The following is a 16,243-nucleotide window of genomic DNA, read 5'->3' as shown; positions in this document are numbered from 1 at the left end:
GCGTGCGGCCGTGGGCCGGGCCGGGCCCTCAGCGGCGGGGCGGGTCGCGGCTGCGCTCCGGGCGGGCTGTCCCAGCGGCTGCCGGAGCCGTCTCGCCCGGTCCCGTCCCGTTCGGTCCCGTCCCGTCCCGTCCCGGAGCCCAGCCATGCTGGCGCGGTGCTGGGCCGTGCTGGGCAGCCGGCCGCTGTGGAAGCCAGTCGTTCTCCTCAGCCCGGTGCCGCTGCCGGCGGGAGGCCGGCCGATGACTTTCTCCACAACGTGCGTGAGGTGCTCGAAGAACAGGCGGCTGAGGCAAAAAAGAATCATTTCGGAAAGGAAACTGGTGAGTCCTGAAGGCAGCCGGCTGTGGGCCTGCAGTGCGCGCACATGTCCGGGAAGCAAAAAGCCTTACACAGCTTTAAAGCTAAGAGGCTGTTTTGTGTCTCACGCATAGCAGTCAGCTGCCAAACACACAGCGCTTTATGTCAGAGACACGGCAGGCCCTGGAACGGTTTTCTTCATGTTCGTTTTCTAATTAAGCGTCTATGGAAAACCTTGTTTTCTAGTGCTCTTCCTATGCACTTCCCATTTAAAGCACTAGTTTCCTGTCTCGCCGTGTGGTGGTGCCAAATGCTTTTATAAAAGGCTTTTTAAGAAATCACCGGTCACAGTATAACTGATTATCGATAGTTAAGGTGTTTTTTTTTCAGTTATTTATCTGGCATCATAACATGGAGACGGCTTTTCCTCCCTCAAATACTGTTTGGCCTGTTTAAAGTGACCCTTATTGCTTATTTGGACTTCTTCTATTATTATGAAGTCCCTTAGTAATGGGCAGAATTGGGATGTTGCCACAGTCAAGGTCATACTATCTCTTTTCATCCCCATCATAAGCAGTTTTACCTGACTATATGAGTGTATTTATCTAATGTTTTCCCTTGAGGATATCAGCCTGCTTCCTGGCGATAGGTCAGTATCGTCAAACCTATTTTGCTGACAGAAAAGCTGAAACATTGCGCAGTGTAATCAGTCAAATATGAAGTTAATGTTGGAAACAGTGCTAAGACATAGAATTCTCTTTATATATATTTTAGCAACTGGTTGGGCATACATTAAGATTTCCTCTGCTTGTGTTTACAGTTGTGTTTTATTCATTGTCTTTAATACTTTTCTTAGTTGTTACAAGATTGAAGTTTGCTTCAATTTCGTCACCTGGTGTAGGAAGCAGTGAATCAGTCAGAATATCCCTCCCACACATGCACTACGTCCCTTTTGCAAATTTCAGTTCTATTTAAAGAAGTAAAAAGTTCATGTATATATTTTTGTTTATTTTCATGAGTTATTGAGTGATTTTTATGTATAGTGTGGGCCCTTCCTTGAGCTACTTGTCAGCATTATATGACTTTATTAACAGGATGCTTTCTCTGTTGTTAGTTCCCTTAATGTGAATTTTATACCTCTGATAACTGAGCTGCTGCATTGGTTATATCAACATAGCCTCAGGCACGCACTTTTAAGGGCGTTCTTAAAAATACTTTTAAAGCTAAATTATTTTTCTTAGTATGCTGTATTTGGTTGATCTGTGAATAGCAGCAGAGTTCCAATTTCTTCTGTGGTTTTTTTTTTTTACTGTTGAACGGCCCCCATCATGACTCAGAACAGCAGGTCTGAATATTACTGAGTTTTGCAGAACATTAACTTCTTAGCAGATGACTCTGATAAACTGTACTTCTCTTCCAGACACGCTACTTTGTGGATCACCGGAAAGTGCGTGTGGTTGGAGGACAAGGAGGAGGAGGAGGACATTCTTTTTATAGTGAACCCAGAAAAATATTTGGAGGTCCTGATGGTGGAAACGGAGGTGATGGGGGTCATGTCATTTTGAAAGGTAAAACTTAATGATTTTGTGTTGTCTTACCCCTTAACATATCCCCACCACCCCAGCAAAAACAGCCCTACAGGTATGATAAATGTCAAAAATGTGAAAATGGGTGTTTCTGTATAAGATGTGTTTGCTTTTTAAGTGTGGTCCTGAGCTGTGGTAACAGGGACATAAATGCCTTAGAAAGCATTTTGAAAGTCAAAGTATTTTGCAGACATTTTGGTGGCTGGTGCCTGATTATGTTATGATAATGCTGGGATCTGAGCAAATTTTAAGATGGATAAAACTGCTTCTGCCACCGCCCTGCTGCATATAACGTGAATTTTCCAGAGCATTTTGCAATGGTTGATTTTTTGAATGACCACTTAATAAAGTGTGTGGTTAATAAACAAATAGTGAAGGCAGTTAAACTTCATATTCACTTTCGTTAATATTAGTAGTTCCCTCATATGTTGAGACAGTAAATAGGATATTCATTCATGCAGTATTCTAAAGGGAAAGAACAGTCAAGAGATTGCTTTTCTATGCCTGTTCTGCTGTTTAAAATATGTGCATTTTGCTTTGCAGCTGACCAGCAAATGAAATCGCTTTCTTCAGTCCTTCCCTTTTATCAGGGTTTCCATGGAGAGAGAGGAGGAGTTAAAAACTGTTATGGAGCTAACGGTGCATATTTGTATGTTAAAGTAAGTAAGCGAAGTTTAAACACATGCTGTTGTGTTAACTTTGTGTTAACATTGCTGCTTTTCAAGGTTATTGTGAGAGAATCTCGTGTGTTTTTGCAGGGAGCTGTGTGTGCTGTGTCTGCTAAGACAGGGCTGGTTGGCACACAGGCAGATCAAGCTGCTTGTAAAGGTGTTTGTAAAAATGAGACTTCTTTGGAAGATACATCTGGCCAAAACAGCTACTGTCCTGACTTGCTCTACTTCTATAGGTCATACGCCTAAAGGAGTCGTAACACAGAACTTCTTCAACAGGAGCAGAATTTTTCTCTCATACTTTTTTTCTCCAACAGGCCTGTTTTGGTTATGAGCAGTATGTTTCTCAGCTCACTACTGTGCTGAGGCTCCTTTTCTCTCCTTTCTTGAAAGAAAGAGGGTTATGGTTCTGTTAACACTTGAATGGACTGCAAATGTCTCACCAGTGCTGTTTGGGTTCAGAAGGTGTCTTGTGAAATCCACATTCCTCATCTTGAGAATATGAAGGAATGATTTTCAGCAAATCTGAAGTCAGCTGATAAGGGATCTGCTGAAGACCAGACCAGGCCAGGTTGGATGAAGCCTTGGGTGGTATGGTTTAGTGTGAAATGTCCCTGCCCATGGCAGGGGGGGTTGGAACTAGATGATCTTAAGGTCCTTTCCAACCCTAACTATTCTATGATTCTAAGACAGTTCTGCTGCAGACTTCAAGTTCAGTTTAACACTTGGCATCTCTCTTCTCTTTAAGGTACCTGTAGGTACACTGGTTAAGGAGGATGGGAAAGTTGTGGCTGACCTCACTCAACATGGAGAAGAGTATGTTGCAGCTTATGGAGGAGCTGGAGGGAAAGGTAATCGCTTTTTTCTTTCCAATGAAAACCGATCTCCAACAACATTTACTCCAGGAGAACCAGGGCAGGAAAGGGTCCTCCATCTGGAACTAAAGACAACAGCTCATGCAGGACTGGTGAGTGTTGCTGTTGATTCTTCAACTTTCTTACCATTGTAGGATGACACTTGACTGACTGAAGAAATAATGTTTGATAATGCTTTTGTTAGTCACTTGGCTTGCTTGTTTAGAGATGCAACTCAATGTTTTCTTGCTGTTGCTTGGTAGAAGGCTGTCCAGAGTGATTTACAGAGCTGTCACTATCTTGATCCTTGATGTCATCCTACTTCTACTCAAATCAAAACTATGTCTAGAAAAGGAGTGTGTGAGATTGATCAGTGATTAACAGGCTTGCTGCTGGTGTACAGGAGCTGCTGATTCTGTAGGTAACAGCACAGTACAGAGAGTTCTTCTAAATTAGTTTCTGCTCTCTTGTGTTTTTGGTTTTTTTTCAAACCAAAATTGATAAATTTCAAATCATCTTCTGTTTCATCCTTATGTTTTTCTCTTTACAGATATTTAATGTTTTACCTTGTTAGTTCTAGGGTTAGCATCCTCTGAAATAAAATATACTATTTAGACATGAATTCAAAGTCAATTCAGGGTTTATGCTGTTTTCCTATCTAAGCATGTAAATGTTTTAAGGCCAGCTGGTAAAGCTGTTAAAATCATGCTTTGCTGCATAACAGCAGTTCAACAACTGCAGAATAACTGTCTAGTCTAGCAGAATTTTGTGAATTTATTGAGAGACTAAGAAAAGAGTTGGCATTGGTGGATCAATATGTGTAATTCTCTGACTGGTTGGACACACGGAAATTCTTTCCTTCTCCCTGGAAGGCCAGGTTTCAATTTAATTCTTTGATGTTGAGTCTGTGAAGAGCTGTGAAATTCCAAACGTGTATCTTACTTATAGGCCAGACTGAGTCAAGGACAAAGCCAATTCTGAATTCTTATGGAAAATAATAAGTAGGAGTTAGAAAACACAGATAAAATGGGAAGTGCTGGATGAAGTGTTACAATGCTATTTCAGGGTAAAAGAGCCCTCTTGGTTCTGGACAAAGTAAATACTTAAGATGGCATAAAGAAAGCTAAGGGGATCTGTTTCATGTTCATGAGGAAGTATATTTATTCACAAATCAGGATTTAGGAACAACAAAACATGAAAACCAGGATGCTTTTCAGAGCTAAGTATGCAAAATCAACATTATGTGCATTCTGGAAAAACCTTGGCACATGTGTAGAAGCTTACAGTTGGTTTTTATTGGGATTAGCCCAGAACTGTGGCTTTAATAAGTGTTTGTGTTCCAGGTGGGCTTTCCAAATGCTGGTAAATCATCACTCTTGAGAGCAATCTCCCGTGCCAGGCCAGCAGTGGCTGCCTACCCCTTCACAACCCTCAACCCTCACGTTGGCATCGTCCACTATCGCGACTATGAGCAAGTTGCAGGTCAGAATTGTACGAACTGTGTGTACCTTGGTAGTAATTTGTGTCACTGGGGTTGTTCTTTGCAATACTGCAGAAGTAAGTTTAGTAGTTCTGTAGAATTCTTGTTGGTTCTAAGGAAATTCAAACAAAACAATACTGAAAACCCATTTCACATTCACTTATATGTGCCCTAATAGCAAACTAGCAATGTGTGTTCTCTCTTCTCTGGAATGAACTGAATTTAAGTGTTTTAAAAGATAAGAGCAGCTAAAGTTACTGTGAGGTGTTGGTGCATTGAGATGTAATTCTAGAAGTACTTGTACTGACCAGTAAAAAACTGGCTTGGGGTTTCTTTTTGTTTGAGCTTTTGTTGTTGTTGTTGTTGGATATGTTGGATTCACTGTGGAATTTCTCTCATTGTAGTTGCTGACATCCCTGGCCTAATAAGAGGTGCTCATCAAAACAGGGGCCTCGGGATGGCCTTCCTAAGGCATATTGAACGCTGCCGCTTTCTCTTGTATGTGGTGGATCTCTCTGTGTCTCAGCCATGGATTCAGCTGGAAGACTTAAAATATGAACTGGAACAGTATCAAAAAGGATTGTCTGAGAGGCCTTGTGTTGTCATTGGGAATAAGATTGACATTGCTCAGTCCAGGATCAATCTGCCGCTCCTTAAAGAGCACATAGATGACCGGGTCATTGCGTTGTCTGCGTTGACAGGAGACAACCTAGAGGAACTGTTGTTTTGTTTGAGAGAACTGTATGATACTTATGTGAAGACAGAACAATCACGAGGGGAAAGCCCAGTCAAGTGGTAGGAACCAGAACTGAGAACTGTACTGGAAGGAGGAAAAAAACCCCTATAATTAGATTAGATTGCACCTCTGGGGTTTGGGTTTTTTAGGTGCAAGGACACAGCATCTGGAGTTGTTCTGGGCTGTTGCATTGGGAAAATGTTTGTTTGTTCCCCTTTGAGATGTCTCAGGTGTTTTACAACAAAATTTAAGAACTGTGATCGTGTTGGGTGTTGACTTGGAAACATGGATCTCGTTTGGCATTGGATGGTTAATTATGGAATGAAAAGAGTGCTGTCTAGTAGAAATGACTGAAGCTCAGGATCTGCAGGAGCTGCTGCCTTGCTTTCTGGATCAGAGTGAAGTGGGTTCTCCTTTTCACTAATCAAACAGTCTGAAATAAAAATCAGGTGGTCCCATAACCACTTTCAGTCATCTTCTCTTAAACTCTTCTCCTGTTCTGTTTTGTGTTCTCAGAGGAGGTGCAGCTGCTCTGTGTCTTAGGGAGGAGAAGTGTGAAACAGTTGCAATTAATCATTAAAATTATTTTCTCGTTAGTATGAATAATTAACTGTCTTTAAATGCTGGTAGCAGCTACTTGGCTCTGTAAACTAACCAGGGACAGTCATTTGAGACTCACTTCTGAGTTCTCCAGTTTCTTTTTCTTCCAGATTCCTCAAGGAATCTCAAGCAATGTTCTGAGAAATAGTCTTAAATATCCCAAATTAAAGAAATACACAGTTCTCTGCCTCCCCTTTCTCCCACCCCCACCCCCCCTTTAATTTTTTTGCTGTCATTTTGTGGGCAGTATTCTTAAATGTTGTTTTTTAGGAATTCAGAAATCTTTATTTAGTACAGGGAGTCTTTGCCTTCTCCTCATGCTAAAAGAAGAGCTGCTTCTGTATACTCCCATTAGGTTTTGTGTAAAATATAATCTTTATAGTGAGAAGCCAATATTTATCAAAGCTTTTTCATAAGGGGCTCTGACAGACTTGTGGACTGCTGACACACAAATACAAAAATAGCCAAGAGAAACAATTGTTCTTCAGCTTTTATATGTTTCTTGATTTTTAAAGCAGGTTAACTTTGCCTTCAGCACCAGCAGTCTGGAATTATAGACCTTGCAGGTACTTTGTCACATTAATGAAGTACAAAGTAAACTCATCGACACCATAATAAAATAGAAAGAGATTTGTGAGCTTGGCTTTGGGATTTGTTTTTCAGGAAATACAATAGTTTTAAGGACGGTCTGGTACATAATAAAACATGCATCTGTCCCTTATCTTTGGAGTTTTGTTGACTTGCAAATAAGGATTTCATTATGTTTAAACTACAATTGGCTATTTTCTACTGTATCAGCAGTAGTGGGAATTACTGGGTGGGTTTAAAGAAGAAATTGGCTGTAGTCTGTAACTTCTTTCTGCACACTGCAGTGAAGGGGCTAATTCTCTCCCCTTCTATCACGTTGCACACTTTGATTTCATCTCCACCCTGATGGTGCATCCTTAACAGACTGGCTTTCTGGATTCCATGAACAATGGGCTTTTCCCCTGCCTGCCTCTGCCTGGAAAGGGGCAGTGTTGTTCAGTCTCTGAATTCAAGCTTAGCCTGCACTCTGCTGCTGTATGAGCATTGGGATCAGCTCTGTGATTATGGTTATGAATTAGAGCTGACTTTGCCTGTGTATGAAAGAAGGTGCATAACCCTTCTTTTTCTTAAGAGCAGCAGAGTTTTATTCTGAAAAAGCACAAGGTTGATTGAAATGAACATGGGCAAGAAAGGCTATTGCCTCTTCTAAATTCACATTCTGAGTATGTCTATCTGTGATCAGGTGTGGAAAGTAATCTATGCATTATAAGCAGTGATATTGGTATAAACACAATCAGGAAAAAAAGGAAATTAATATTAAATCCCAAAGTCATTCTCATGTTTTGTTTCATACTTGCTTCATCTCTGGGATTTACCAAACTGAATTATGTAGAAGTTAGCATTCGTTTCTGCCCTGTTTGGTTTTGTGCAGCATTTTTAGGCTTCACTGTTGTTTTTCCTTCTATTGCTACATGTTTTTCAGCCACAATTTATTAAACTAAGAGAAGATGGCCTGAACACAAAAGCTGGTCCAGCTTCTTTGCAGAACATTTGACACCTATAAACCCTTTGTGTTCTCTCTGGCTGTATTTTAGTATTTGGCAGTCTGAAAATGATAGAGGCTCTTGTAAACACCTCTGTACTCACAGGAGCTTTCACCCTTCTTAGTGCTCATGCAACCTCAGTTTGTAGGGTGGAGAGTGTTTTGTGTACTGATGTGCAAAAAGCACAGCAGGTTATTAGACAGCTCCAATTGATCATGTAATTGGTTTCTTTGTGAACATTTCAGCCATCTGTTCAGAGATGACAGCACCAAGTTCCTAACCACATGCTTACAGGGTTCAGAGAAGCTTTACAGTAGGACACACTCCTTCATCTGTCAATGAAAAGCACCAAATAGCTCAAGCTTTAGTGTCGGAACAACGGCTTGTAGAAGCTTGAACTTACTGTAGTTGATATGCAGCTATACCAAATGAACTGACCTCATGCTGGAGGTCCGTGTGGTAATGTTAAATGGGAGTGTGGTGCTCAGCACAACCCTGAGTTAATAGCTTGGATCATTTCTCCACAGTGCTCCTTTGGTCTTAGCATGAAGATCTCTTGCATCCAATTCTAATGATGAGGTAGTGAGGATTAACCTCTGGTTCTGCTGAAGATGAGGTATTTATGAAGGAAACTGATGTCTAGGAACAGAGAATAAAAAATAACCAGGTTAAGGGAGAGAATGATGAATCGTTTCAGAGAAGAACCGTGCTCTGTAGGATTTCTTCCCGCTGTTTTATTGGTTGAGGTGTGTGAACTTGTTTTGTTTCAGGCTTTGGGGAAGTTTTGGTGGCTTTCTTCTGCATGACTTTCTTTAAGGAGCTTGTGCTTTCCTCTGCTGAAACCTTTGCTGCTGTCCTTGCTTTTCAAGTCGACAAGAGGCTAGAGATGGAGGGTTTTATTTCTCATGCTGACAATAAGCCTTATTTTAATGTGAATTGAAGTCCTGTCTGTTTTGTATTTCCTAGTGAAGCTTGAACCATAATTTTGTTTAGTGCTTTACAGTTCTAGTACTCACCTTTTCAATCCATCTTTTAGTACGTGATCATAACAGTATTTTAGTGCTAACTGTGGGGTTTTTTATATTTATTTGCAATCCTCTCCCTCTTTGTAAGTTCATGGAAAATGTGGGTGGTATCAGTTGAGCAGAAAAAGAAAATACTAATGTAAAAAAAAGCATTATAGAGGGCCACACTTTTTAAACATACAGATATTGAGGGCTCACCACAGTACATTAACTAAAGCACTGAGTCAGTTTGTTTAAGCATGGTGTATTTTGCAATCTGCTTTATTTATAGTTTTGTAAAGGCCTTTTATTTTGGATTACAGAATATATTTAAAAGTGAGTCAGAATGTGTTTGCAGTGAATTGAACTGACAGCAATAAAAATGAGACCCTTCCTGAGCTTGCATTTGGTGGTTCAAGCTCCAAGTGCAGCAAGATGCTGGGAGGAGAGCATGGCCTGACACCACTACCCTGCTTCCAGGGCAGGTAGTTTCTTTTTCCATTGCAAGTGAAATCTCTTTCACTGTTGTATGTGTATTTATTAAGCCCCTTCATAGTGATTTTTAGTTTTAAGTCAATTGGTGGTAAGGGAATAGGGACTCTGACCTGAACATGGTTAAAAACTCATAACCTGTTGCTTTAAAACATTGATTCAAATTACAGGCATGTCTCCAAACCAGAGATGCTGGTGCTAATAGATGGGACCTTGCCATAATCCGCACATGTTTGTGCAGGCTGCTGGATACAGAATACTGACCTAAAGCCTTTGCTGTCTTGTCTTCCACTGGATGCTGCTAACTGGACTCGCTGGGTAGTATCTGTACTGTAAGGTTAATGTTGGGATGAGAGGTTAGGTGTGTTGCAGGTGTACAGCTTCATGAGTTACTAATTGAATAGCTGCTGGAATGCTCATGTGTTGTGTTACCTGTGAGCTCTGAAATGGAAGTTAAAAGACAATGATTATTGATTCTTTACAACTGTCATTATTATGTAAAATGCACTTTCACTGGTAGCAAGATTGACACTGTGAAAATGGCTTTGGTATAGATTAAAACTGCATCCTGATACTGCCAGAGTTCATCCTAATGTTAGTAAGTGCCTGGCCTTTAAAGAACAGCTTAGTAATCTTCTTGTCTTCCATGCTGCAGTTTCCAGTCCTGTTCCCCATTAGAAAGTTCCTCCTGATTGTGCCTGCACTGCAGAGGTCTGCAAAGACTGGAGTTTTTAATGTTTGGAGGGGAGGTTACAAATGTGTGCCAGTAATGATAAGGGATGATTCTGCAGCTCTTGATAATGAACAAATCTGCTTTCAGGCTGCACTCTTGATATTTCTCTGTGCAGTTCTGAAATTTATGATGTTGTATGTGCCCATTTTTGTGAGGCATAAAACAGAGCTGGCAGGACAAAGGCACAGAGATTTTTGTCAGCCTTGTTTTAATACTGAGATTGTGTTTGTCCTTGATTTTCCCTCTGAGAATAATTTTTCATCTCCTCTTTCCTGATGAAAATAGAATGGTCCAAGGAGGCCTTAACAACATCTGATTCCTTAACCACAGGGTTGTAGAGGTTTTTTTTCTCTGCCCTTGTTTATATGAAACCTCACTTTGACTCCTTGAAGTGTGCATTCCTTCGTTAGGCTCTGTTCTTTGCTCATTGCTATACTGTCATATCACCAGGGTATAAGTATTTTGTATTACAGATGCATCTCCAGAATGATGAGTTTAGTCTTTTTGAAAAGACCATCCATACTACTACAGCATATAATCATGGCTTAATAACAAACTCATGCCTGCATGCTGAATTTCAGTAAGAGATAATGGCTGTGGCTGGTTACTTTGTTACAATTCCTTTTATTCTGGTAACATTCCATTAATTTTAATTGAAGTGACTCTGGCATAATGCAGTGGTGACCAAGGCCTAGGTTGTTGGGTTTTTTTTAACCTGAATGCAGCATTGCAGTATGTTCAAAATAAGGGTAAAATAAGGCACAAACCATGAAGAGCCTTGTGCTTATTCATGTATGATGAAAATGTTTTATACAGACAAAATCACCTTTTAAAATACACACTTTAGAAATGCACTTAGATCCCGGCTTATTAGCACAGGGTGAAAATCAGGACTAGAACTAACGGCAGAACAAATAATCTTTTGTTACTGAAATCCTCGGTGCCTTTTTTGTCTCTGTAACTGGAGAAACTGATAATGTGGAGGTAAGAGTCAATGTTTTACAAAATATCTATGGCTTGGGATCAATTTCAGCATATGGAAAAGCTTGGGCTAAGCTTTAAATATTTCTCATTTGAACCTTGACGTTCAGTTCCTTGGTGCTTAGTTACCGTTGAGATTGGAGCCTCACTGTTTTCTCAAGGCATGTGAATCCCCACCCCGCACATCCTTTGTACACACACTAATCAGCCATTGATGGAAGTTGGATATTCACTGTCTAAATGTAGAGAAATTAATCTTCCACTAAAAGTGGAAAATGCTTATAAAGAAAAGCATTTGCATGAGGCAATGTAATTGCTAAAATACTGGTTGTCAAGAAGACATCTGTGATATTACGGATGAAGTATCCATATTTTGATTATCTTATTCATGAAATCATACTGGTTTGTGGCTATTCATTTCCTGTTGTTTTTCTCTGTTACAAATCAGGAAGATATGTTTGGGCAGCTACTTTGCTTTGTCCAGACAGGACACGCATTTATCACATTTAAAAAAGAACCTGGTAAAGGTCACTGTATTAAGTCAATAATTTTTTACTGCATTATTTTAGAAAATGGTTATTTTATTCACTTACCCACCCCCACAGCAGACATGGAATGGAAGTTTAAAAGCGTTGTACAGCAATTACTGGGACAGGAAAACAAAAACTGGTAACGTTCAGTAACTTCAGTGCTTGGCAGTGTTCAAAGCCAGGTTGGACACAGGGGCTTGGAGCATCCACTGGGAGGTGTCTCTGCCCATGCAGGGCGTTGGAACTGGATGAGCTTTCAGGTCCCTTCCAACCCAAACCAGTCTGTGCTTCTGGAAGCTGTGGGTTTGGAGTGTGATGGGTTAAGTTCCATTCCAGCCGTGCGAGGTCCTTATGGCCCCTGGAACGGTAGGTGTAAAAACATGTATTTTATTTTTCTAAGCAAACTCATTGCTGTTTCTATCTCAACAGACATTTTCGAGCTTCATTAACTAATTTAACACCATTAGGAAAATGGCTTTGAGGGGTGAAAATGTGTTTTACATCCTACCTTCTTTCTAATTTGTTTTTTTAACACACTGTGCCTTCTGTTACTTTTATTCACCTTCTTTCACTGGTAGAGACTGAATCACAGAGGTCGGTCCAGATCTTGCTGGGCTGGAAAAGCCACATCCCACTGGATTTCAGGAATTTTGAATTTAATGTTTATCTGGAAGGTGTTTAGGATTTATTTGACAGTAAATAAAACTGGATTTGTAGACAGATACCGAATTGTCATACGAAACATGTGCAGTTTATTAACTGGTGTTACTAATCCATGTAAATGATGATCATTCATTAAATGCTCTGAAGATAGGGATTTTTAAATGCTTCCTAAATGTGCTGAAGTGGCTGATGAAAGTGATCAACACAGAGCAGTTCTAGAATTGAATATTAAGACTAAATTAAGTTAGTGCTGCAGAAGTTAATTTCCTGATGTATTTAGTCTGGAACAAACCCAATCCTACATTTAACTAACCAGGTTGATGAACGAGTACACAGTTGGAAATCTGCTTTTAGTGAATAGTCAAGCTCAAAAATAGCTGTATTCCCACTTTCATGCTGGTAAAGGCTGAGTGCTTATCTATTAATGGAGAAAATAATTGCAGAGGGTCATAAATGGGACTGAATAAAGAAAGGAACTTGTTTGGATTTTCTCAGGAAACATTTCATGCTTGTTCTTGGCTTTGCTAGTTGATGTGTCTGCTTTTTTAAGGCAGATTGGTAGATCCTGCCAGCACACAGCTACCTCATCAGAGATTGTTGTACAAGTAGCATTTAGGCTAACTGGGGTTTGTGTTGCTTTGGTGTGGAGGAGGCAATTCTGCTGTTGTTTTACCTGCTGATTTGAGGGTTTGTCACGCCACAGTTGTGATTAATACTGATTAGCAACTGCTCCTATTTCCAAATGGTGATTGAAAGGCACTCTGCTGAAGTGGCGCACAGTGATGGTACTCAGGGAATTAATTGCTGAGTGAAGACATTGTTATTGAGTTGATCATAATAACCATAAATTGTTGATTTCCCAGTTCTTGGTCTTCTGTTCAGTACTTCAGCTGGGGCAACATCTTGAGAGAGGAAAGAAGGAAGGTTGGATTTCTAGTTTCTTCAAAGGAAATTATTATAAGACCCTTGTTCCTGGAAACCGTTGTTGAGGTGGTCACTTTATAGCAGAGGTCAAGGGCACGTGGGATTTCTGAGAGGGAGGTTCTGAGGGATTTCAGCTCTTTACCTTTGTAAAATAGACAGTTCTGCTTACTTCAGTGTCCTCAGTGAGAACTTCATAAAGGATTTGTTCAGCATTTTTGTCCTCTCCTGAGGTTTTAGAATCCCAGACTGGTTTGAGTTGGAAGGGACCTTAAAGCTCAGCCAGTTCCAACCCCTCCCACGGGCAGGGACCCCTTCCACTGGAGCAGCTTGCTCCAAGCCCCTGTGTCCAACCTGGCCTTGGGCACTGCCAGGGATGGGGCAGCCACAGCTTCCCTGGGCACCCTGTGCCAGCGCCTCAGCACCCTCACAGGGAAGAGCTTCTGCCTAAGAGCTCATCTCAGTCTCCCCTCGGGCAGGTTAAAGCCATTCCCCTTGGCCTGTCCCTACAGGCCCTTGTCCAAAGCCACTCTCCAGGTTTCCTGTAGCCCTTTTAGGCACTGGAGCTGTTCTAAGGTCTCCCCTTCAGGAGCCTTCTCTTCTCCAGGCTGATCAAGCCCAGCTCTCTCAGCCTGGCTTCAGAGCAGAGCTGCTCCAGCCCTCACAGCAGCTCCATGGCCTCCTCTGGACTCGCTCCAAAGCTCCACGTCCCTCTTGTGCTGTTGCCCCAGAGCTGGATCAGGACTGCAGGGGGGGTCCCCCCAGAGCACGGCAAAGGGGGAGAATCCCCTCCCTTTACCTGCTCATGCTCTTGGGATGCAGCACAGGACATGGTTGGTTTCTGGGCAGCAAATGCACACTGAAGCCAGGTCAGGTTAAGCTTCAATATTAACTATTTTAATTGAAATTATTTGTATTTACCTTGTTGCTATATTCTTGCAATGACAGACATCCATGCTTGTTTGGCTTCAGTCTTTCCCTTACTCTAGATTTACTATTTATCTGCATTCTTTTGTCTACATAGTTCAGTAAAGTACTTTGCAGCCTTCATTTGATTAAAAGTAATAACAGCAGCAACAAAGGATCGTCTTCCTTATAACGTTCACGAAAGCTCTTGAGTAACAGCTCAATTCCTGGTTCTCAGAGCACTTCACATGGGCTTCATGCAGGTATTATCCATATTATTTTATCCCTGTGTATTTTGAATACAAACTGTATTGCAGCGCTTTAGCTGTAATGGTCTATTAAATTTGTGCTTCTCAGAGTGTAAATTATTTTCATAATGGAGGGTAATTGCTCTGCCTTGTCAATGCACCATCAATTGATGAACACTGCCAGGTGTACGTGCAAGCTCATGTTCAAGGAATTATGTATGTAACTCCCATTGTTGTTAAATAAACAGCTTATAATGACTGAAGCTGTGTGTAAGCTGTCACTTACCAGCTAAAACACTTGCTGGAACTGTCACTTCCCTTCTAGAAGTGAACTGTTGTTTGTGAGCACTCAGAGATACCTTGAGTAAGATTATGAACTACTTCACTGTCAGTTTGTCTTTAGTGTTAATTGTGTTGCTAACTCCTAGGATATTTGGTTTAAAGTCATTCAAAGGTCAGGTGCATTTTTGTGCTTGAAAGAATAGATTCCTCAGTCTGCCTATAAGCACTATTTTTATCATGAGTTGTGTATTTACGTGCACAGGGGGGATACTTGTGGTATTTGTACACACATACCACCCTACCTACCATCATACCCTTTCCTTGCCATCCTTCATATATAACCATTGCATGCTGTGGCAGGAGGTCCTAGGAGTTATTGACAAGTGTTTGATGTACAAGAGAAGCCTTTACAACACAACAGAAAGTCCGGCTTGGTACATCCGACTCATTTAAAAAGCCATTTGAGGTTGTAGAATTGTACAAATGGGAAAATAAGTGTTCTTCCCCCACAAAGGTGCATGTGTAGCTCTGCCTCTAATGTTTGTTAATTAGGTTAAATAATAGTTCCCTTTTGTACCCAGACTGTGCAGGAAGCTTGTAAATTATGGAGTAAAAATGGGGGGCTTGTAAATACCTAGTAATAAGTAATGCTTATGCATCCTACACTATAGCAGTAAAAATGGTGGTGATACAATGAGTCGTCAGCATTCCTGAGCTCACAACAAGAGGTTTAGGGACAGATCTGGGCTTTTTTACCTTTGAGGTGTGTGTGCAAGTCTCCCTTTTCCAGGCAGCAGTGGGTTTGCTGAAGTGAATGCCGATTGTAGTTTCATAGCACCAGGTTACAGACAATGCCTCTTGCCCTGCAGAATTCCTAGTTACTTTTCAAAACCCCTTAATTCTGCAAATACAACTGTACTGGCAGAAAAGTACATTATGGAAGGAGGGAAGGAGGAGATTTAAGTCAAAGTTAAGGGAATACAGAAGTGCTGTGAGTTCCCTGCTATACACAAAGGCATGGGTGACATCTTGCATGAGACTAGCTCTGTGACATTAGAAATCAAGAGAGCTTTTCCCTTTTGTGGCACTCAGCCAGGGCAGTTAGCAAAGTGGTTTTGTTCTTGTCTGCAATTTCCCCATCAAAAGTAAGGATAATAATGCTCCTTATTGTGTCTCATCTATTTGCAGAGTGAGTTCTTCTCTTTCAAGACCAGGTCTGCACTGCAAAGTTGTGCTGGTGTCACTGCATGGGAGCTGGGGTTGTGAAAAATTAATCCTCCCTCATCAAAATCATGTTGTTAAACTTCCTTCTAGTAAGGATGTTATTGTCTTTCCATCCTAATTCTGCTATGAAAATGAATGTTGATTTAGAAACGTGGAATAAAAAACATCAGCGTTCTTTCAAATCAAAATATAATCACATCTTCCTGATTTCTAAGCCCATCCCTCTTGGCAAATCCATGAATTATCCCAGACAGGTGTTTTTCAACAAAAGCTCCTTCTTGTGTTCTCTCTTCATCTCTAGCTTCCTACTTGAGCTAATGAAGCTTCAGTGATGACTCTGGAACAATGGAGCAATTTATATAACTGCAGGTTGGAGAGAAAACTAAGGCATGGTAATTGAGGAAGGGCACTGAAAGAGGCTGTGGGAGCAAAGTCCCTCTATGTGTGTAAAGAGATCTCTCA

At 41.0% G+C, this 16,243-nt stretch overlaps 1 protein-coding gene across 1 annotated transcript; it reads left to right on the top strand.

The window, feature by feature from the left end:
- Positions 1-19: 19 nt before the first annotated feature.
- MTG2 (mitochondrial ribosome associated GTPase 2) lies at positions 20-14,538 on the top strand. The gene is made up of 6 exons (XM_065691308.1): positions 20-322; positions 1,720-1,867; positions 2,429-2,544; positions 3,305-3,523; positions 4,754-4,892; positions 5,295-14,538. Exons 1-6 carry the CDS (start codon positions 146-148, stop codon positions 5,687-5,689), a joined length of 1,194 nt encoding a protein of 397 aa, XP_065547380.1. The 5' UTR covers positions 20-145; the 3' UTR covers positions 5,690-14,538.
- The last annotated feature ends 1,705 nt before the right edge of the window (positions 14,539-16,243 follow it).

Source organism: Lathamus discolor, chromosome 11, assembly GCF_037157495.1.
Source record: "Lathamus discolor isolate bLatDis1 chromosome 11, bLatDis1.hap1, whole genome shotgun sequence".
In the NCBI taxonomy this organism is placed as follows: Eukaryota; Metazoa; Chordata; class Aves; order Psittaciformes; family Psittacidae; genus Lathamus; species Lathamus discolor.
This window is presented reverse-complemented; position numbering and strand designations above follow the sequence as displayed.